The sequence below is a fragment of the Scyliorhinus torazame genome, chromosome 8 (genome assembly GCF_047496885.1).
Source record: "Scyliorhinus torazame isolate Kashiwa2021f chromosome 8, sScyTor2.1, whole genome shotgun sequence".
NCBI lineage: Eukaryota > Metazoa > Chordata > Chondrichthyes > Carcharhiniformes > Scyliorhinidae > Scyliorhinus > Scyliorhinus torazame.
The window spans coordinates 7,498,361-7,522,195 of NC_092714.1; the positions used below are offsets into that span (position 1 = coordinate 7,498,361).

General features: G+C 51.1%; 1 protein-coding gene across 3 annotated transcripts in view; it reads left to right on the top strand.

Annotated features, from left to right (window-relative positions):
- Positions 1-737: 737 nt before the first annotated feature.
- The window catches only part of LOC140427636 (1,4-alpha-glucan-branching enzyme-like), an 885,145-nt gene continuing 862,047 nt past the window's right edge, over positions 738-23,835 (top strand). For all 3 annotated transcript variants that reach the window (XM_072513058.1, XM_072513059.1, XM_072513060.1), the window contains exon 1: positions 738-856. In XM_072513058.1, coding sequence (XP_072369159.1) covers positions 759-856 — 98 coding nt within the window. In that variant the 5' untranslated portion in view covers positions 738-758. The remainder of the gene's footprint in view (positions 857-23,835) is intronic.

A 23,835-nucleotide genomic window follows, 5' to 3' on the forward strand; every position in this document is an offset into this window, starting at 1 on the left:
TCCACTCCCCCCTCCCCCATCCACTACCCCCGCCCCCCATCCACTCCCCCCCGCCCCCCATCCACTCCCCCCCGCCCCATCCCCTCCCCCCTCCCCCATCCACTCCCCCCGCCCCCCATCCACTCCCCCCCTCCCCCATCCACTCCCCCCCTCCCCCATCCACTCCCCCCGCCCCTCCCCATCCACTCCCCCCCTCCCCCATCCACTCCCCCCCTCCCCCATCCACTCCCCCCGCCCCCCATCCACTCCCCCCCTCCCCCATCCACTCCCCCCGCCCCCCATCCACTCCCCCCCTCCCCCATCCACTCCCCCCGCCCCTCCCCATCCACTCCCCCCTCCCCCATCCACTCCCCCCGCCCCTCCCCCATCCACTCCCCCCTCCCCCATCCACTCCCCCCCTCCCCCATCCACTCCCCCCTCCCCCCATCCACTCCCCCCTCCCCCATCCACTCCCCCCGCCCCCTCCCCCCTCCCCCGCCCCCTCCCCTCCCCCCCGCCCCATCCCCATCCACTCCCCCCGCCCCCTCCCCTCCCCTCCCCCCGCCCCACCCCCATCCACTCCCCCCTCCCCTCCCCCATCCACTCCCCCCTCCCCTCCCCCATCCACTCCCCCCGCCCCTCCCCATCCACTCCCCCCTCCCCCATCCACTCCCCCCGCCCCTCCCCATCCACTCCCCCCTCCCCCATCCACTCCCCCCGCCCCTCCCCATCCACTCCCCCCTCCCCCTGCCCCTCCCCCACTCCCTGTGCCGGGTAAGATGGCGGCGGGCTGGATGTTGCCGGCGGAGGCCCAGCTGGAGCGGCTGCTGGAGCTGGACTCCTACCTGGAGCCTCACAGCGCGGACCTGCGGCGGAGGTAGGACCGGCTCCGGGCCCCGGGCGGCCGCAGCGCTTTCACCCGCTCGCTCCCGGCGGCGGGCAGTGAGCTCCTAACTCACCACACCAGCTCCTAACTCACCACACCAGCTCCTAACTCACCACACCAGCTCCTAACTCACCACACCAGCTCCTAACCAACTACACCAGCTCCTAACTCACCACACCAGCTCCTAACTCACCACACCAGCTCCTAACTCACCACACCAGCTCCTAACCAACTACACCAGCTCCTAACTCACCACACCAGCTCCTAACCAACTACACCAGCTCCTAACTCACCACACCAGCTCCTAACCAACTACACCAGCTCCTAACTCACCACACCAGCTCCTAACCAACTACACCAGCTCCTAACTCACCACACCAGCTCCTAACTCACCACACCAGCTCCTAACTCACCACACCAGCTCCTAACCAACTACACCAGCTCCTAACTCACCACACCAGCTCCTAACTCACCACACCAGCTCCTAACTCACCACACCAGCTCCTAACCAACTACACCAGCTCCTAACTCACCACACCAGCTCCTAACCAACTACACCAGCTCCTAACTCACCACACCAGCTCCTAACCAACTACACCAGCTCCTAACTCTCCTAACCAACTACACCAGCTCCTAACCAACTACACCAGCTCCTAACTCACCACACCAGCTCCTAACCAACTACACCAGCTCCTAACTCACCACACCAGCTCCTAACTAACTACACCAGTTCCTAACTCACCACACCAGCTCCTAACCAACTACACCAGCTCCTAACTCACCACACCAGCTCCTAACCAACTACACCAGCTCCTAACCAACTACACCAGCTCCTAACTCACCACACCAGCTCCTAACTCACCACACCAGCTCCTAACCAACTACACCAGCTCCTAACTCACCATACCAGCTCCTAACCAACTACACCAGCTCCTAACCAACTACACCAGCTCCTAACCAACTACACTAGCTCCTAACTCACCATACGAGCTCCTAACCAACTACACCAGCTCCTAACCAACTACACCAGCTCCTAACTCACCACACCAACTCCTAACTCACCACACCAGCTCCTAACCCACTACACCAGCTCCTAACCCACTACACCAGCTCCTAACTCACCACACCAGCTCCTAACCAACTACACCAGCTCCTAACCAACTACACCAGCTCCTAACTCACCACACCAGCTCCTAACCAACTACACCAGCTCCTAACTCACCACACCAGCTCCTAACCAACTACACCAACTCCTAACCAACTACACCAGCTCCTAACTCACCACACCAGCTCCTAACTCACCACACCAGCTCCTAACCAACTACACCAACTCCTAACCAACTACACCAGCTCCTAACTCACCACACCAGCTCCTAACCAACTACACCAGCTCCTACCTCACCACACCAGCTCCTACCTCACCACACCTCCTAACTCACCACACCAGCTCCTAACCAACTATACCAGCTCCTAACTAACCACACCAGCTCCTAACCAACTACACCAGCTCCTAACTCACCACACCAGCTCCTAACTCACCACACCAGCTCCTAACCAACTACACCAGCTCCTAACTAACTACACCGGCTCCTAACCAACTACACGAGCTCCTAACTCACCACACCTGCTCCTAACTCACCACACCAGCTCCTAACTCACCACACCGGCTCCTAACCAACTACACCGGCTCCTAACTCACCACACCAGCTCCTAACCAACTACACCAGCTCCTAACTCACCACACCAGCTCCTAACTCATCACACCAGACCCTACCTCACCACACCAGCGCCTACCTCACCACACCAGCGCCTAACCCACCACACCAGCTCCTAACTCACCACACCTGCTCCTAACTCACCACACCAGCTCCTAACCAACTACACCAGCTCCTAACTCACCACACCAGCTCCTAACTCACCACACCAGCTCCTAACCAACTACACCAGCTCCTAACCAACTACACCAGCTCCTAACTCACTATACCAGCTCCTAATCAACTACACCAGCTCCTAACTCACCACACCATCTCCTAACTCACCACACCAGCTCCTAACCAACTACACCAGCTCCTAACTCACCACACCAGCTCCTAACTCACCACACCAGCTCCTAACCAACTACACCAGCTGCACACTAACCAGGGATAATCCTAACTAACCACACTGATCTCTAACTAACCACACCGGCTCCTAACTAACTACGCCAGCAGTACACTAACCACGAACCAACCACACTAACTAGCTGCATCCCTAACCAGGAATGACCCCCAACAAAACAAACCATGCATCTGATTTAGTATACTAGTTGCACACTAACCAGGGACATCCCCTAACTCAATGCACTGCTAACTAAATAAACTAACTAGCTGTATCACTAACCAAACAAACCACTGACTAGCTGCACACTAACCACGGATAACCCTTAATTAAACAAACCATTAACTAGCTCCACCCTAACTAGGGTCAATCTTTAACTAAACAAACCATTAACTAGCTTCACCCTAACCAGGGGCGATCTCTAAACAAACCATTAAATAGCTGCACCATAACCAGGGGCAATCTAAATAAACTTAACTAAATAAGCTCTCTGCACCCTGACCAGGGATAACCCCAAACTAAATAAACTGCTAACTAGCTGTATCCCTAACCAGAAATATCCCCCAACTAAATAAACCATTAACTAGCTGCATTCCTAACCAGAAACAATCACAAACTCACTGACTAAACTCCGAAACAGTAAAAAGTCTTACAACACCAGGTTAAAGTCCAACAGGTTTGTTTCGATGTCACTAGCTTTCGGAGCGCTGCTACTTCCTCAGGTGAAGAAGGAGCAGCGCTCCGAAAGCTAGTGACATTGAAACAAGCCTGTTGGACTTTAACCTGGTGTTGTAAGACTTTTTACTGTGCTCACCCCAGTCCAACGCCGGCATCTCCACATCATAAACTCTGAAAGACATCCCCGACTAAATATTTAATTAGCTACATCCCTAACTAACCAAATTATATCTTTTGAAAGAGTTCTTTCCTCTCGATATAATTTCCATTTCCAGCACTTTAAGCTGTACACTTTATAAAGTGAAGCGAGCTTCAATTCTAGTTTAAACGTCTCCACACTCTGGGCTGAGACTTACACTTTGTGTACTATTGCCCCTGGGTGCTGCCTTTTCCCGTGTTGTCTTGACGGGCCAAGCTGCTCGTATTATGGGTTAAATTGCCAAATAAATGAGCAACTTTGTTCAGCTGCCGTTCTCTTTATGCCCACTCCTATTTCCTCGGAGAAACAGTTTTGGACTGCTTTGGACCGATGCTGCTTGGATGCAAGTCCACTGAAAATTCCTCCAAAGGGGAGCAGGACACCAAAAGTTTGATATAACATTTTCAGACAGAAGAAAATCATCTCCTGCTTCCATTGTAATCCCACCCAGCTCCTCCTGAAACACGTGCTACATCACATCTGAAACCGGTCAAGGGTGGGAATCTGATGTTAATTTTGCTTACAAAAGTTCTTTGAAAAACGGTAAATAATTCATTGATATCACAAGTCAGAGAAACAAACACGGAAAATAATGATTAATTGAAAAGAAAAACAGACATTTTGAGTTGGGTTTACCATTGTACACAGTCCGTGCAAATAATGGGCTGTTTGTTTCAACGTCAGCCCTTCTGCCAAGGTTGCTCTGAAACCTGTCGCTGCGATGAATGTGACAGGACGTGGAGCAGGGGAGCGTGTGATTGTTTGTTTCTACAATTTTCCCCCAGCTCTCCCCCTGCTGGGCAAGTCCTCCCCCTCTCGTTGTGTTCTCGTGTTTGATAGCCCCCCCCCCCCACTTCCACAAAAGAGACATTCAAATCTCTAAAGGTATAATAAATAATTGAGCTGCGACTCCGAGGGTAGCTCTGTAGCAATGTAGTGTCCTGGCCAATATTTACCCCTACCCTTCACCACTAAAACAGATGATTCCGGTAACTATCTCAGCATCACAATTGTGACCAACACAAAGGCGAATCGGCCAATTAGCTGCACTTGCACTGACTCTCTCTGGGAGCAATTTACCCAGTGTCGTCCCCTGCTTCCTACTCCTAGCCCTGCACTTCTTTTCCTTTCACCAAACCCAGTTTCCTCTTGAATACATTCTCAGACAGTACTAAAGTTTTTCCTCACTTTGGCGTTGCTTCTTTTGTTAATACCTTTGAAAATCAAATATTTTCATTCAACGCATTTTCATTTTATATACAAAGCACACAATGCCACCATCTTTACATAATTTTCCTAAAACAAGCCCCACCCCCATCAACCTTTAACCCCACTTGCTCCGTTTTGTAGCGAAAATACAATAACGCAAACAAAAGAAAAAGCTTGACCAACACAACATCACCCCCCACCCCCCTGTAACACCCCCCCCCCCACCCCCTCGTAACACACCCCACCCCCTCGTAACATCCCACCTCCCACCCGCTGGGGTTTAGCAGTCCTTAAAGATGGAGACAAACAGCTTCCACCTTGAGTGGGAACCCCCCCCCCCTCCAAAATAGGTAAACTTTATTTTCTCCAAATGTTGGAATTCTGCTAGGTCACTCCTGAGCTCACCACCCCTACCCAGATCCTCGCCACCCCTAACCAGATCCTCGCTACCCCTAACCAGATCCTCGCTACCCCTAACCAGAACCTCGCCACCCCTACCCAGATCCTCGCCACCCCTACCCAGATCCTCGCCACCCCTAACCAGCTCCTCGCCACCCCTAACCAGAACCTCGCCACCCCTAACCAGATCCTCGCTACCCCTAACCAGATCCTCGCTACCCCATACCAGATCCTTGCCACCCCTAACCAGGTCCTTGCCACCCCTAACCAGGTCCTCGCCACCCCTAACCAGGTCCTCGCCACCCCTAACCAGATCCTCGCCACCCCTACCCAGATCCTCGCTACCCCTAACCAGATCCTCGCTACCCCTAACCAGAACCTCACCACCCCTAACCAGATCCTCGCCACCCCTACCCAGATCCTCGCCATGCCTAACAAGATCCTCGCCACCCCTAATAAGACCCTCACCACCCCTAATAAGACCCTCGCCACCCCTAACCAGAACCTCGCCACCCCTAACCAGAACCTCGCCACCCCTAACCAGAACCTCGCCACCCCTAACCAGATCCTCGCCACCCCTAACCAGATCCTCGCCACCCATACCAGATCCTCGCCACCCCTAACCAGATCCTCGCCACCCCTAACCAGATCCTCGCCACCCCTAACCAGATCCTTGCCACCCTAACCAGGTTCTCACCACCCCTAACCAGGTTCTCACCACCCCTAACCCGATCCTCTCCACCCCTAACCAGATACTTCCGGGTTGTCAGTGAGACAAAGGCCAAGGCGTCAGCCTCTCTCCCCACCTGCACTCCCAGATCCTCCGAAACTCCAAATTGGATTGGATTGGATTGGATTTGTTTATTGTCACGTGTACCGAGGTACAATGAAAAGTATTTTTCTGCGAGCAGCTCAACAGATCATTAAGGACATGAGAAGACAAGGGAATAAAAGAAAATACATAATAGGGCAACACAACATATACAATGTAACTACATAAGCACTGGCATCGGATGAAGCATACAGGGTGTAGTGTTAATGAAATCAGTCCATAAGAGGGTCATTAAGGAGTCTGGTGACAGTGGGGAAGAAACTGTTTTTGAGTCTGTTCGTGCGTGTTTTCAGACTTCTGTATCTCCTGCCCGATGGAAGAAGTTGGAAGAGTGAGTAAGCCGGGTGGGAGGGATCTTTGATGATACTGCCCGCTTTCCCCAGGCAGCGGGAGGTGTAGATGGAGTCAATGGATGGGAGGCAGGTTCGTGTGATGGACTGGGCGGTGTTCACGACTCTCTGAAGTTTCTTGCGGTCCTGGGCCGAGCAGTTGCCATACCAGGCTGTGATGCAGCCTGATAGGATGCTTTCTATGGTGCATCTGTAAAAGTTGGTAAGAGTCAATGTGGACATGCCGAATTTCCTTAGTTTCCTGAGGAAGTATAGGCGCTGTTGTGCTTTCTTGGTGGTAGCGTCGACGTGGGTGGACCAGGACAGATTTTTGGAGATGTGCACCCCTAGGAATTTGAAACTGCTAACCATCTCCACCTCGGCCCCGTTGATGCTGACAGGGGTGTGTACAGTACTTTGCTTCCTGAAGTCAGTTACCAGCTCTTTAGTTTTGCTGGCATTGAGGGAGAGATTGTTGTCGCTACACCACTCCACTCGGTTCTCTATCTCCCTCCTGTATTCGGACTCGTCGTTATTCGAGATCCGGCCCACTATGGTCGTATCGTCAGCAAACTTGTAGATGGAGTTGGAATCAAGTTTTGCCACGCAGTCGTGTGTGTACAGGGAGTAGAGTAGGGGGCTAAGTATGCAGCCTTGCGGGGCGCCGGTGTTGAGGACTATTGTGGAGGAGGTGTTGTTGTTCATTCTTACTGATTGTGGTCTGTTGGTCAGAAAATCGAGGATCCAGTTGCAAAGTGGGGAGCCAAGTCCTAGGTTTTGGAGCTTTGATACGAGCTTGGCTGGGATTATGGTGTTGAAGGCGGAGCTGTAGTCAATGAATAGGGGTCTAATGTAGGAGTCCTTGTTTTCGAGATGCTCTAGGGATGAGTGTAGGGCCAGGAAAATGGTGTCTGATGTGGACCGGTTGCAGCGGTATGCGAATTGCAGTGGATCAAGGCGTTCTGGGAGTATGGAGGTGATGCGCTTCATGATCAACCTCTCGAAGCACTTCATTACGACTGACATCAGGGCCACTGGTCGGTAGTCATTGAGGCACGTTACCTGGTTCTTCTTTGGTACCGGTATGATGGTGGTCTTCTTGAAGCAGGTGGGGACCTCGGAGTGGAGTAGGGACAGGTTAAAGATGTCAGTGAATACCTCTGCCAGCTGGTCCGCGCAGGCTCTGAGTGCACGACCAGGGATCCCGTCAGGGCCCGTCGCCTTCCGAGGGTTCACTTTCAGGAAGACCAATCTGACTTCGGAAGCTGTGATGGTGGGTATGGGTGAATTATGGGCTGCTGGGGCACTTGCCAGCGGATTGTTGGTTACCTGCTCGAACCGAGCATAGAATGCATTGAGTTCATCGGGGAGGGGTGCGCTGCTGCCAGAGATACTGTTCGGCTTCGCTTTGTAGCCCGTTATGTTGTTTAGTCCTTGCCACAACCGCCGAGAGTCTGTCTGTGACTCTAGCTTGGTTTGATATTGTCACCCACGGTCTCGGAGCCACCTTTACCCCTAAAATCACTGACATAATTCCTGCAAAAGACTCTCAAAACTGCACCAATTTCGGGAAAGACCAAAACATGCGAGTGTGGTTTTCCGGCCCCTTGTACATCGCCCACATCTATCTAGGTTGGGTGCTCCGAGTTGGTGAAGATTCCTTCTACCCTGTAGGAATTCTATGATCCTCCACCTCTGGGGGAAAAAAAACAACTGAAACGCGACTGTGTCACGTGCACCCTATGTACCACCTTAAAGTGCATTACTTTCAATCTCTCTCACAAGGTCGAATCTATCCTCCACAGGGCCTCACTACAACCCCCTCCCTCTTTCAAATCCACCACCCAGCTCCCACTTCCTTGTTATCTCCTCCAATTAAGCCCTCTCCCTGTCCATTAACTGCCCATAAATATCGGAAACCTTGCCCTGCCCTATCTTGTCCTCTGACACAATCCTTTCGAGCAACGAAAGGGGCGGCAACCGTGGAAAAATAGCCAGCTCCTTCCTCTAAAAATCCCTGATCTGCAGGTACCAAAACCCATTCCGCTTTGGCAATTCAAACTTCTCTACCAGTTCCCCCAACTATGCAAATTTGCCGTCCATGAACAGATTCCTAAACTCCCCTTTCCCCTCCCGTTCCACACCCTCTCTGTTGAATCCAACCCTGCTGGGACAAATCTGTGATTACCACAGATTGATGTCTACAGTGACATTCCCTCGATCTTAAAATGTTGCCTGAACTGATTCCATACCCTTACTGAGGCAACCACCACCGGACCCATGGAGTATTTCGCCAGGGAGAACGGAAGAGGCACCACCACCAGCACCATCAAACTTATCCCCCAACATGAAACGTCCTCCATCCGCCCCCACACAGACCCTTCTTCCAGGACCCACTTTGAAACCTTCTTCACGTTCATCGCCCAGTAATAATTCAGCAAATCTGGCAATGCCAAACCCCCTGTCCGTCAGTCCCTTTCCAAGAATATCTTCCTAATCCGAGGTGCCTTACCTGCCCACATAAAGTCTGAAATCATCCTGTTTACCCTCCAGGAAAAAGATTTGGGCAGGAGGATCGAGAGATTCTGAAAGATAAACAAAATCTTGGGGAGAACCACTATCTTCACAGTCTGGACCCCCCCCCCCCCCAAGAGACAGCGGAAGAACGTTCCCCACCCTCCGTAAAATCCTCCTGCACTCCATCCACCGAATTAGCCAAATTCAATTTGTGCAAACGAGCCCAACTATGCGCCACCCGTATCCCCAGATACCAAAACTAACTGAAACGTTAACTTCTCCAATTCCCTCCTCTGTCTCTGGACGTTGACCAGGAACACCTCGCTCTTTCCCACATTGAGCATGTGCCCTGGAACCGAACCAAATTTCGTCAGGATCCCCATAACCCTATCTATACCAGAAACCAGGTCTGTACTACATGGCAGCAGATCAACTGCACACAGTGACACTCGATGCTCCACTCCCCCCCCCCCCTTTCTCTCCAGTCGCTGACGCCCTTAGCACCATTGCCAATGGCTCAATCGCCAATGCAAACCGCAACGGGGACAGTGGACATCCGTACCTCGTTCCCTGGTGCAAACAAAAATACGTTTGTCTGCGCACCAGCCGTGAGGCCCTGTACAACATCCTATTCCAGCCAACAAACTCTGGTCCAAAACCAAACTGCATCAGCACTTCAAAAAGATACTCCCACTCTACTGGTCAAACGCCTTCTCCCCGTCCATTGATATTATCACCTATTCCTGACCCATAGTGGGTGGCATCATTACATTCAACAACCTCCTAATGTTTGATGATAACTGTCGCACCTTCACTCACCCCCGGCACACAATCCTCCAGGCACTTTGCCAACACCTTGGCCTCTACGTTCAGAAGCGATATCAGTCGGTAAGGCGCATATTCCTCCGTATGCTTGTCTTTCGGATCCCTGTCTTTCTTCAAAATGATCGAAATCGAGGCTCGAGACTTGTGCCAGTGTGAGTGGGAGCTCCCCTTTATCCAATGCATCATTCAGCATTTCTACCAGCAAAGGTCCCAACTTTTTGAGGACATTACCAGTGCGGTAGATAAGGGGGAGCCAATGGATGTGGTATATCTGGATTTCCAGAAAGCCTTTGACAACGTGCCACACAAAAGGTTGTTGCATAAGATAAAGATGCATGGCATTAAGGGGAAAGTAGTAGCATGGATAGAGGATTGGTTAATTAATAGAAAGCAAAGAGTGGGGATTAATGGGTGTTTCTCTGATTGGCAATCTGTAGCTAGTGGTGTCTCTCAGGGATCAGTGTTGGGCCCACAATTGTTCACAATTTACATAGATGATTTGGAGTTGGGGACCAAGGGCAATGTGTCCAAATTTGCAGACGACACTAAGATGAGTGGTAAAGCAAAAAGTGAAAAAAAATGAAATGAAAATCGCTTATTGCCACAAGTACGCTTCAAATGAAGTTACTGTGAAAAGCCCCTAGTTGCCACATTCCGGCGCCTGTTCGGGGAGGATGTTACGGGAATCGAACCGTGCTGCTGGCCTGCCTTGGACTGCTTTCAAAGCCAGTGATTTAGCCCTGTGCTAAACAGCCCCTATAAGTGCAGAGGATACTGGAAGTCTGCAGAGGGATTTGGATAGGCTAAGTGAATGGGCTAGGGTCTGGCAGATGGAATACAATGTTGACAAATGTGAGGTTATCCATTTTGGTAGAACAGCAAAAGGGATTATTATTTAAATGATAAAATCTGAAAACATGCTGCTGCGCAGAGACACCTGGGTGTGTTAGTGCATGAGTCGCAAAATGTTGGTTAACAGGTGATTAAGAAGGCAAATGGAATTTTGTCCTTCATTGCTAGAGGGATGGACTAGGGAGGTTATGCTGCAATTGTATAAGGTGTTAGTGAGGCCACACCTGGAGTATTGTGTTCAGTTTTGGTCTCCTTAATTGAGAAAGGACGTACTGGCACTGGAGGGTGTGCAGAGGAGATTCACTAGGTTAATCCTGGAGCTGAAGGGGTTGGATTACGAGGAGAGGTTGAGTAGACTGGGACTGTACTCGTTGGAATTTAGAAGGATGAGGGGGGATCTTATAGAAACATATAGAATTATGAAGGGAATAGATAGGATAGATGCGCGCAGGTTGTTTCCACTGGTGGGTGAAAGCAGAACTAGGGGGCATAGTCTCAAAATAAGGGTGAGTAGATTTAAGACTGAGTTTTGGAGGAACTTCTTCACCCAAAGAGTTGTGAATCTATGGAATTCCTTGCCCAGTGAAGCAGTAGAGGCTCCTTCATTGTATGTTTTTAAGATAAAGATAGATAGTTTTTTTGAAGAATAAAGGGATTAAGGGTGATGGTGTTCGGGCCGGAAAGTGGAGCTGAGTCCACAAAAGATCAGCCATGATCTCATTAAATGGCGGAGCAGGCTCGAGGGGCCAGATGGCCTACTCCTGCTCCTAGTCCTTATGTTCTAGCAAACGTTTTGTAAAATTCCACTGGGAATCCGTCCGGGCCCGGGGCCTTTCCAGACTGCATCGACCTAATACACCTGATCTCCTCCAGCCCAAGTGGGGCCCCCAGCCCCCGCACTTTCCCCCTCCTCCACCACTGGGAAATCCAAGCCATCCAAAAGCTGCTCCATGCCCAAGCCCTCACTGTTTAGCCCCTGGTAAAAGGCCACAACGTCCCATTCACCTTCCTTTGCTCAGTGACCACCCTGCCCCTGGAGTCCTGTAACTGCCCGATCTCCCTCGCCGCTATCTGGCACCTCAATTGGTGTGCGAGCAACCTACTGGCCTTTTCCCCATGCTCAGAACACACCCTCTAATACGATGCAACTGCCCCACTGCCTTCCCCGTGACACAAGCTCAGACTCCACCTGGAGCTTCTTCCTCTCCTTCAACAATGCTTCTGAGTATGTTGCCGAGTGCTGCTTGCCCACTGCTAAACTGGCTTCAACCAGCCTCTGCTTTTCCATCCTTTCCACCTTATCCCTGTGCGCCTTAATCGATATTAGCTCCCCCCTAATTACCGCCTTCAACACTCCCCAAAACCCAGAGGGAGAGACTTCCCCATTTTCGTTTCCTACTTTGCAACAGTGATTTTACTTCAAAATATACTTTATTAGCTGCAGAGCATCATGCCAATGAAATTGCAGTTTCTTGAGTGTACATTATGTCAAGGGGACCTTGTCAAGATAGTCAAATGTGCAAAAAGAGTGGCATGTTGAATACCGTGTCAGTAAGTGTGAAGTGGCACATTTTTCTTTTACAAGTATAATCTGTAGGACTTCCAGTGGCGGCCATGGTGTGAGTGGTCGCACATTTAGTGGCTCCCGCTTCTGGTGGAATTTGTGGACCTTTTCCCCAGCTAACGGGTGATCTTCTGATTAAAAAGGGTGCAGGAGGGGTGGTAGGAGAGAGTGTCTCAATGGTGGATGGATTCATAGACCAGAAGTGGCAGAAAAAGAAAGGAACAGTTGGTGATAGTTGGAGTGGTGCCCGCGACACAGGAGAAGATGGCGGCGGGTCAGGGATCAGCCCTACCCTCTCAGAGGTCGACGGAGCAGCTGGTGGGCTTCCTGAACGAGACGTTCACCCAGCAGAGGAAGGAGATTTTGGAGGACCTGGCTAGGGTGGTGGACCCGATAAAGGCGATGAGGCTGGAGGCCCAGAGCCAGGCGATTCAGAAGGTGGAGGAGGCGGTGGGGGAGCACGAGGAGCAGCTCGCCTTGACGGCAGCGGAGGTGGGGCTGATGCGGGATCAACAGAGGCGGCTGTAGGTGAAAGTGGAAGACCTGGAGAATCGGTCTCGCAGGCAGAATATGAGGATCGCGGGACTGCCGGAGGCAGCGAGGGAGTGGAAGCCGGTGCGCATGTTGCTCGAATGCTCGAGAAGCTGCTGGGAGAGGGGGCATTTGCAAGGCGCCTGGAAGTGGACCGGGCGCACAGGGCGCTGATGAGGAAGCCGCAGGGGAACGAGCCGCTGAGGGCGATGGTGGTGCGCCTGCACCGACTCTTGGACAAGGAATGGATCCTGAGGTGGGCCAGGCAGACGAGGCGCTGTATCTGGGAGAGCAGCGAACTGTGTGTATACCAGGACCTGGGTACGGAATTGGCTTACAGAAGAGCGGGCTTCAATAAAGTGAAGGCGGCCCGCTTTAAGAAGGGGGTGAAGTTTGGCATGTTGTACCCGACACACCTGTGGGTGACCTATAATGGTCGGGAGCTGCATTTCGGGACGCCTGAGGAAGAGATGAATTATGTCAGGGATAATGAAGTGGCAGGAGAAGAAGGACGCTGAACTTTGGGGGAGATGTTCCCTTTCTGTTCCTTTGGGGTTTGTTTGGGTTATTATTGTATTGTGTTTGGGGCCATTGCTCTGGGTTTGTTCTTGGTGGGTTGCTCTTTTTTGTTTGTGATTGGTGGGTGTTAAGTTTGCACTGGGGGTATGTTTGAGTGGGGGGAGGGGTCAGTGGGGGGGTAGGATGCTAGGCACCATGGCGAGCTGGTCAGGCTAGTTCACGGAAGGGCAATGGGGGGTGAGTGGGAAGTTAGTGTGTTGATGGAGGTTGGGGTTGTTATTTTATGGAGGAGGGAGGGGGGACCTGCTGTCAGGGGAGGGGTTTCTAAAATGTGGTATGTGGAGGGTTGATGACAATGCACCGAGGGTGGGCCTGAGGCGCTGAGTGATATGGGCTGGAGCCTGGCCCAGGAGGGGTTATGGTTGATCAGCAAGGGGGGGTTGCTGATCACATGGAACGTGAGAGGGTTGAATGGGCCGGTCACGAGGGTCCGTGTATTGGCACATTTAAGAAGTCCAAAGGCGGATGTAGCTCTGTTACAGGAGACACATCTGAAGGTGGTGGATCAGCCAAGGTTTGGGGAAAGGGTGGGGTAGCGCAGGTATTCCATTCGGGATTGGATTCTAAAACGAGGGGGTTGGCAATTTTGATTAATAAACGGGTGGCGTTCGAAGTGGGGAGTATAGTGGCTGGCTCTGGGGGGTGTTGGGCGATGGTGAGTGGCAAATTGGAGAGGATAGGGCAGCATGGTAGCACAAGTGACTAGCACTGTGGCTTCACAGCGCCAGGGTCCCAGGTTCAATTCCCCGCTGGGTCACTGTCTGTGTGGAGTCTGCACATCCTCCCCGTGTGTGCGTGGGTTTCCTCCCGGTGCTCCGGTTTGCTCCCACAGTCCCAAGACGTGCAGGTTAGGTGGATTGGCCATGATAAATTGCCCTTAGTGTCCAAAAGGTTAGGAGGGGTTATTGGGTTGTGGGGATAGGGTGCAATTGAGAGCTTAAGTGGGTCGGGGCAGACTCGGTAGGCCGAATGGCCTCCTTTTGCACTGTATGTTCTATGTTCGATGATGCCGGTGGTGTTGGTGAATGTTTGTGCTCCGAACTGGGTTGACGTAGAGTTTATGAGGTGGGTGTTGGGGAAGATCCCCGATCTGGACTTGCATCGACTGAAATTGTGGGGGGGGGAAATTTTAATACGGCTTTAGACTCAAGGTTGGATGGGTCGATTTCGAGGTCTGGGCGGGTGTCGACGGTAGCGAAGGAGCTGAGGGGGTTTATGGAGCACATGGGGGGTTGCGGGGGTGGGGGGGGGGGGGGGATCCATGGAGGTTTGGGAGGCAGAGGGTGAAGGAATTTTTGTTTTTCTCGTGCTCAGGGTCTACTCCCGAATTGACTTATTCATCTTGGATAGGACGCTGTTGGCGGGGATGGTCGATGTGGAGTACTCGGCAATAGTGGTGTCAGATCATGCTCCGCATTGGGTGGCCTTGCGGGTGAATAAGAGGGAGGCCCAGCGCCTGCAATGGAGGCTAGATGTAGATTTTGTAGGAGGAGGAGGTGTGTGAGCGGGTGAGGGAGGCCATTCGGGGGTATGTGCGACACTGGCGGTTTCAGCGACCACGTTGTGGGAAGCATGGAAGGCAGTGGTGAGAGGGGAGTTTATCTCGATACGGGCACACAGGGAGAAGGCGGACCGGGCGGAGATGGAAAGACTAGTCGAGTAGATTCTGCAGATCATAGATTATCATAGAATTTACAGTGCAGAAGGAGGCCATTCGGCCCATCAAGTCTGCATCGGCTCTTGGAAAGAGCACCCTACTCAAGGTCAACACCACCACCCTATCCCCATAACCCAGTAACCCCACCCAACACTAAGGGCAATTTTGGACACAAAGGCAATTTAGCATGGCCAATCTACCTAACCTGCACATCTTTGGACTGTGGGAGGAAACTGGAGCACCCGGAGGAAACTCACGCAGACACGGGGAGAACGTGCAGACTCCGCACAGACAGTGACCCAAGCCGGAATCGAACCTGGGACCCTGGAGCTGTGAAGCAATTGTGCTATCCACAATGCCCCTGCATGGTAGAGAAGATACTCGGATGGAGAGAAGATACTCGGAAGCCCCGGAGGTGAGGCTGTTGAAGGAGCGGCAGAAGCTGCAGGTGGAGTTTGGGTTGTTATCCACCGGGAAATCTGAGGAGGGCGTATAGTTTATGAATATGGCGAGAAGGCGAGCAGGATGCTGGCACACCAGTTGAGGAACAGGAGCCAGCGAGGGATATCGGCAAGTGAAGGACGGGAGGACCGCGGCTTTGGACTCGGTGGAGGTGAATGGGGTGTTTAGGGATTTTTATAGGCTGTATGAGTCGCCACCCCCGGCCAAGGTGGACGTGATGAGGTGGTTTCTGGAGGGGTTGGAGTTCCCGAGGGTGGTAGAGGAACCGGTGGAGGTATTGGGTGCCCCCATGGGGCTGGTAGAAATGGTGAAGGGGCAGGAGGCGATGCAGTCGGGCAAAGCCCTGGGCCCGGACGGATACCCAGTGGAATTTTACAGAAAGTTCTTGCTGGTTCTGGGGCTGTTGTTGGTAAAGGCAGTTTAATGAGGCAAGGGAGCAGTGGGTGCTACCCCCCCCGAAGATTTCGCAGGCCTCAAAATGATTTTGAGCGGGATAAGCTTGTATAGGCCGATCTCACTGTTAAATGTGGATGCCAAGCTATTGCCCAAGATCTTAGCCTCGAGGATTGAGAACTGTGTGCCAGGGGTGATAGGGGAAGACCAGATGGGGTTCGTGAAGGGGAGGCATCTGGCGGCTAATATCAGGAGGCTACTAAATGTAACAATGATGCCCCCTGAGGAACGGGAGGTGGAGGTGATGGGTCGCTACGGACGTGGAGAAGGCCTTCCATCGGGTACAGTGGGACTATTTGTGGGAGGTCTTGGGGCGGTTTGGGTTTGGGCAGGGTTTTATAGATTGGGTCCAGCTGTTATACCAGGCACCAGTGGCGAGTGTACGAACAAACCAGGTGAGTTCGTATTTATTTGAAGCTGCACCGGGGGAAGAGGCAGGGATGTAAACTCCCCACTGCTTTTTGCCTTGGCTATAGAGCCATTGGCGATGGTGCTGAGAGCATCAAGGAACTGGCAGGGGACAGAATGGGGGTGAGGGGGTGGGGCACAGGGTCTCACTTTATGCGGATGATCTGTTACTGTCCATTTTGGACTTGTTGGGGGAGGATTAGAGAGATTATGGGATCCGAGAGGAATTCGACCGGTTCTCTGGGTACAAATTGAATTTGGGTAAAAGTGAGGTCTTTCCAATCCAGGCGAGAGGACAAGAGAGGAGATTGGGGGAGATGCTGTTCAAGGTGGTGGGGGCTGGAGAAGCTTTCGGTATTTGGGTATTCAGGTGGCGCGGGGGTGGGACCAGCTGCATAAGCTGAATCTGGCTCGGTTGGTGGAGCAGATGAGGGGGGACTTCAGGAGGTGGGATGAGCTCCCGTTGTCACTGGCGGGGATGGTTCAGACGGTGAAGATGACGGTCCTTCCGAGGTTCTTGTTTGTTTTTCAGAATCTCCCAATCTTCATTCCCAAGGCGTTTTTCAGGAAAGTGAATGCAGTGATTTCAGGGTTTGTGTGGGCGGGTAAAACCCCGCAGGTGAAGAAGGTGCTGCTGGGTGGGGCGAGGGAGGAGGGGAGATATAGTGATGGTCAGGAAATGGATAGAGTGGGGGGGCGGGGGGGGTTGGTGTGGGAGCGGATGGAGGCAGCCCTCTGTAAGGATACGGGTTTAGGGGCACTGCTAATGCCTCCACTGCCGTTCTCGTCGGCCAGGTACTCCACAAGCCCGGCAGTGGTGGTGGCTCTAAGGGTGTGGGGACAGTGGCAGCAGCACATGGGGCTGGAGGGGGCGTTGGTGTCGGCACCGATATGCGACAACCACAGGTTTGTTCCGGGGGGCCTGGTCGGGGGGTTTCAGGGGTGGCAGCTGGCGGGATTCGATGGTTTGGGCGTCTGCTCATAGGTGAGAGTTGGAAGAGTTTGGAAGAGTTGGAGGAAGCGTTTCTGCTGCCTGGTGGGAATGGGTTTCGCTACTTGCAGGTAAGGGACTTTGTACGAAGGCAGGTATCGACCTCCCCGCACCTGCCGCCCCAGGGGCTACAGGATAAGGTAGTGTTGAGAATGGGGGGCGGATGATATCGTAAAGAACTTAAAGATTGGGAGGGAGCCCATATAGGGGAGGTGAAGCGGAAGTGGGAGTAAGAGTTGGGTTTGGATTGGAGGCTGTGCTATGGAAGGATGCCCTGAGGCGAGTCAATGTGTCCTCGTCGTGTGCCAGGCTTAGCTTTATACAATTCAAGGTGGTCCACATGGCGCACATGACTGGTCCGGATGAGCAAGTTCTTTAAAGGGGTGGAGGACAGGTGTGCGGGAGGGCCTGTGAACCATGTCCACATGTTTTGGGTATGTCCGAAGCTTAGGGGATTTTGGCAGGGGTTGCTGTTGTCATGTTGGAGTTATTGACTGTAAGAATGGTTCCGAGCCCAGAGGTGGCGATTTTTGGTGTGTTGGTAGACCCGGGAGTCCAGGGGGCGAGATAGGCCGGTATCTTGGCCTTTGCCTCCCTGGTAGCCTGGAGACGGATTTTCTTGACATGGAGGAACTCGGAGCCCCCGAAGCCGGGGGGGGGGGTGGGGGGGGTGTAGTGACATGGCCGGGTTTCTCCGGCTCGAGAAGTTCGCCCTGGGGGGGATCAATGCGAGGGTTTGTCCGGAGGTTGCAGCCGTTTATCAACTTTTTTGGGGGAAAATGAAGCTGTCAGCAGTGCGGGGGGGTGGGGGGGGGGGGGCGGGCGGGATTAAAAGAGGAGCCCTGGGGAGTTGGGTAAGGTGGGGGAAGGTTGGTGGGGAATTGGGATTAAGAACGTGATTATATAAACCAAGTTGGCTGGGATTTGTTGTTGGCTTGGTGTTTGGTTGCTTATTTTGTTAAAATTTATAATACAAATGCCTTAATAAAATATTTTTCAAAAAATAAATATAATCTGGAAAAGCTGGGTGATGTGGAACAGCAGGAGGAGATTTGGATGTTTGTGATCACCAGACATTTAAAAGCAATGCCTCGGGTAGGAAAGGCCATTTAAACATGAAAGCCAGTAGAATACGTGGCAAGTGATCTGGATTACCAAGTTGAGAAAATGAAATTGATATACATGTGCTTGTCCAGGAGGTGGGTGAATGTCTCTGGGAGCAGCTCCAGTGGAACATGAAAGCCAGCAGAAAGTGGAAGATTACCGTTTTGCTTTACAGTGTCCTAACTCCTCGGTTGTGCCACAATAGGCTAATGTAATGTGTGAGAACCAGATTATACAGGGCCTCATCCCTGACACAACAAGCCTCTGCAATATACAGCACCCACCCTACACCTGCCGTAAAAGAAGCTGAACACGAATGAACACGCGCATATCTGCTGATGGAACATTTGATCTGAGCAGTGAGCTTGCTGGCTAGCGCACTTGAAAAGAATCTCACCGACAAGTTCTGGGACTGGTGGCTTAATACTCCAGTGCTGTGTGGGTGGGATTCTCTTTTTGCTTCACTAAAAGGGCAGTTTTTGGATCTCTAACCAGAGTTAATTTCGAATGGCAAAATGTTATATATGAATCCGTTGCTGTTTCCTCGAGATGGGAAGGTTGTAGGCTGACCTAGGATCTTTGTTTGGTTTGATGGGACAGACGCAAAGATGATGGGCAAAATTCTCTGGCTGTCGGGATTCTCTCCCATCGGCAGCGTACCCCAACCTGTGGGTTTCCCGGTGTCTTATGGTGGCTACGATGGGAAATTTATGGGGACAGCAAAACTAAAAATTGTAACATAAGATAGTTTGAGTCCAATCCAATGTGAGCAGCATGGTAGCAGAGTGGTTAGCACAATTGCTTCACAGCTCCAGGGTCCCAGGTTCGATTCCCCGCTGGGTCACTGTCTGTGCGGAATCTGCACGTTCTCCCCGTGTCTGACAAATACATGAATAGGATGGGAATAGAGGGATACGGACCCAGGAAGTGTAGAAGATTGTAGTTTAGTCGGGCAGCATGGTCGGCACGGGCTTGGACGGCCGAAGGGCCTGTGCCTGTGCTGTACATTTCTTTGTTCTTTGTTGTCTGCGTGGGTTTCCTCCGGGTGCTCCGGTTTCCTCCCACAGTCCAAAGATGTGCAGGTTAGGTGGATTGGCCATGATAAATTGCCCTTGGGTTAGGTGGGGCTACTGGTTTACGGGGATAGGCTGGAGGTGAGGGCTTAAATGGTGTGCTCTTTCCAAGAGCCGGTGCAGACCTGATGGGCCGAATGGCCTCCTTCTGCACTGTAAATTCTATGATCTATTCTATGAATTCAGAGTAACCTAGTTGTGTAGAGCATCGGTGGCATGTAAAATTCAGTACCACATGGAAAAGTTGAGGCAAATAACTGAGATACATTTGATGTGAAGCTGTAAACGGACAGGTTTAGCTCAGTCAGCAGACAGCTGGTTCGTGATGCAGAGCAAGGCCATCAGCACGGGTTCAATCCCCGTACTGGCTGAGGTTATTCATGAAGGACCCGCCTTCTCAACCGTGTTCTTCACTTAAGCTGTCCCCCTCAAAGGGGAAAGCAGACTATGGTCATCTGGGACTATGGTGAATTTACTTACTATTTATGTGTAAGGGAGAAAGGAGTAGAAAGATATGCTAATAGCGGCATGAGTTGGGCCGAATGGCCTGTCTGTGCTGTAAACTCTCTACAATTCTAAACACTGATAATGCTGTGGCAGTAGTTTGTTCCATACTGTAGGAGGGATGTTGAAGCAATGGAGAGGGTATTGCGTAGATTATGGCTAGTGCGAGGAAATAGAAATATGGGAAAATGTGAAAAATTGGAGTTGTTATATTAGGCCAGAGGCGATTGCAGAAGAATTTGGGACAGGTTTTTGATGCGATGACAGAGAGAGAATGCCGCTGATGTTCAGAAGGATTTTCATAAAAGGTTCAAGAAAGTGCAACATTTTTAGCAAATTAGAACTCATGGATCAAAGGGACCATATGAATATAAAAGTAACCAAGAAAGACAAAACAGAGTTGAGTTGACACTATGGAATTCAGTGCAGAGAAAAGTGTAGCGATAGATTGTTAGGAATAATGATGAGATATAATATATTCTGAATGATTTAATTTTAAAGGTGGTGCAGAAAGAGAGACACTTGGGGGTGTTTGTGTATAAATCTTCGAAGCTGGCAGGACAAGCAGTTGATGAACCATATGGGAGAGTGTGCTTTGTAAATAGAGTTGGAGACTACAAAAGCACAGAAGTTATGCTCAGCCCGTGTAAAACTAGTTCAGTCCCAGCTGGATTAAATCTTTTCAGTCATGGGCGCTACATTTTGGGAAGGAAGTGAAGGCTTTGGAGAGGTTATAAAAGAGGTTCACTAGATTGGTTACACGGGTAGACTCGAGAAGATGGGGTTCTCCGTCAAGCAGGTCAGGTTGAGAGAAGTTTTGAGAAAGTTGTCAGTCATTGCACAGTTAGTAGCGCACTCACCTCTGCATCGAAGGTTGTGGGCTGAATTTCCATCCCATGACTTGAGCACGAGAATCCAGGCTGACACTCCAGTACTGAGGGAATACTGCACAATCAGAGGTGCTGTGTTGGGTGAGTTATTACACTAGCGTCCTGTCAGCCTTCATAGGTGGACATCAAAGATTCTGTGGCACTATTTTGAAGACGAGCAGGGATAAATACCTGAAGGAGAAAAAATAACTGCGGGTTATAGGGTGGGATTAATCCACACAAAAGAGCCAGTGCAGGCTCAGTGAGCCAAATAACCCTCTGTGAGGTCCTGTCTGATCCTGGGACACGTTTAGCTCAGTTGGCTGGACAGCTGGTTCGTGATGCAGAGCGAGGTGAACAGCACGGGTTCAATCCCCGTACCGCCTGAGGTTATTCATGAAGGACCCACCTTCTCAACCTCGCCTCTCGCCTGAGGAGTGGTGATCCTCCGGTTAAATCACCACCAGTCAGCTCTCCCCCTCAAAGGGGAAAGCAGCCTATGGTCATCTGGGACTCTGGCGACTTTACTTTTTACTCTGATTCCAGACATGTAGAATTAAGACATTGGACAATGTAGATAAAAGCACTTTTGTTCCAGTGGTTGGGGGGTTTCAAAGGGGGGAATGTAAGAATAAAATTGTTCGAGACACAATTGAATCAGAGACGGTGTCAACATTTAAAAATATGTTGGATGGGTGATGGTAATAAATGGAAGTGTAGCAAATGGAAATTGATGGAACACCTGAGTTTAAAACAACCTCTCGGGTAGAGGCTAAACACGAGGGGCTTGTTTCTATGTTTTTAAAAAATCTTCTTGAATGGCTCGGGTTTCCTCCTAGTGCCAGGAGTAGGCAGGGGTTGGTGAATGAGTGTGTAGCAGAGCTGCTGGACATTTCTGTACTATACTGAAGCAAAGAGCTGCTGAATAGGAGCATATTTCTCCTGTTCACTGTTTCTAATTATAGACACTGATTCATCAGCACGATGAGATGCTGCTATCAGTAATTGCAACTTGTGGGCTGGAATTGTATTCCAAGTCTTTCACATAGTGACAGGTATTTGTTAGGTCTTTCCTGTGTTTACAGTCTTGTGAACCAGCTCTTCATCAGGAAACGTTGATGTTGCAATCCTGTTCTTGGTGTGAGAAAAGTTTCCTTTTTCAACACCATTTCCAAAATAGCGTTAAATAGTATAGTGCTTCCCATTTGCATGCAAAAAATGTTTGTGTTGAGATGAATATTTCAGAGCGCTCTAGACTCTTGAGCACTAAACTTTGGCAGGCACTTTGGTGCAGCAGTCAGAGTACAGTCTTTTGAAAGATGTTAAACCAAGGAGCGGGATAGAAAAGATCCCATGGCGCATTTCTAAGCAGAGCGGGGCGAGGGTCCCTCCGGAGTCCGGACTGATGTTCCCTTTAAAGTGCAGATGTGGGTGACTGAGCAACAATCTGGAATATGGTGCACATTGGAACAAACGACTCACACCAGCAAGCAAGGCTCAGGGCTGAGCATCGGATTGCAATAGCAAGAGGGAGAGTGCCTGGAGAGCGAACGGGGAAGCCCATTTGCAGCTTGAGGAGTAGCGAGTGTAGGAGAGAGGGAATCTGATTGGTAGATCAGGGATATTGAGAGAGAGGGAATTTGTGATTGGAGAATCAGTGAGTGTGAGAGAGGGAATCTGATTGGAGGATCAGTGAGTGTGAGAGCGGGAATCTGTGATTGGAGGATCAGTGAGAGAGAGAATCTGTGATTGGAGGATCAGTGAGTATGAGAGGGGGAATCTGTGATTGGAGGATCAGTGAGTGTGGGAGAGGGAATCTGTGATTGGAGGATCAGTGAGTGTGAGAGAGGGAATCTGTGATTGGGGGATCAGTGAGTGTGAGAGAGGGAATCTGTGATTGGAGGATCAGTGAGTGTGAGAGAGGGAATCTGTGATTGGAGGGTCAGTGAGTTTGAGATCACCTGATTGGGGGATCAGTGAGTGTGAGAGAATCTGATTGGGGGATCAGTGAGTGTGAGAGAGAGAGAATCTGATTGGGGGATCAGTGAGTGTGAGAGATTCTGTGATTGGAGGATCAGTGAGTGTGAGAGATTCTGTGATTGGAGGATCAGTGAGCGTGAGAGAGAACCTGTGATTGGAGGATCAGTGAGTGTGAGAGAATCTGTGATTGGAGGATCAGTGAGTATGAGAGAGGGAATCTGTGATTGGAGGATCAGTGAGTGTGGGAGAGGGAATCTGTGATTGGGGGATCAGTGAGTGTGAGAGAGGGAATCTGTGATTGGGGGATCAGTGAGTGTGAGAGAGGGAATCTGTGATTGGAGGGTCAGTGAGTGTGAGATCATCTGATTGGGGGATCAGTGAGTGTGAGAGAATCTGATTGGGGGATCAGTGAGTGTGAGAGAGAGAGAATCTGATTGGGGGATCAGTGAGTGTGAGAGATTCTGTGATTGGAGGATCAGTGAGTGAGAGATTCTGTGATTGGAGGATCAGTGAGTGTGAGAGATTCTGTGATTGGAGGATCAGTGAGTGTGAGAGAGAACCTGTGATTGGAGGATCAGTGAGTGTGAGAGAATCTGTGATTGGAGGATCAGTGAGTATGAGAGAGGGAATCTGTGATTGGAGGATCAGTGAGTGTGGGAGAGGGAATCTGTGATTGGGGGATCAGTGAGTGTGAGAGATTCTGTGATTGGAGGATCAGTGAGTGTGAGAGAGAGAGAACCTGTGATTGGAGGATCAGTGAGTGTTTGAGAGGGAATCTGATTGGAGGATCAGTGAGTGTGAGGGAATCTGTGATTGGAGGAATAGCAAGCCCGTGTACCAGGAGAGGAAGGTGTTTCT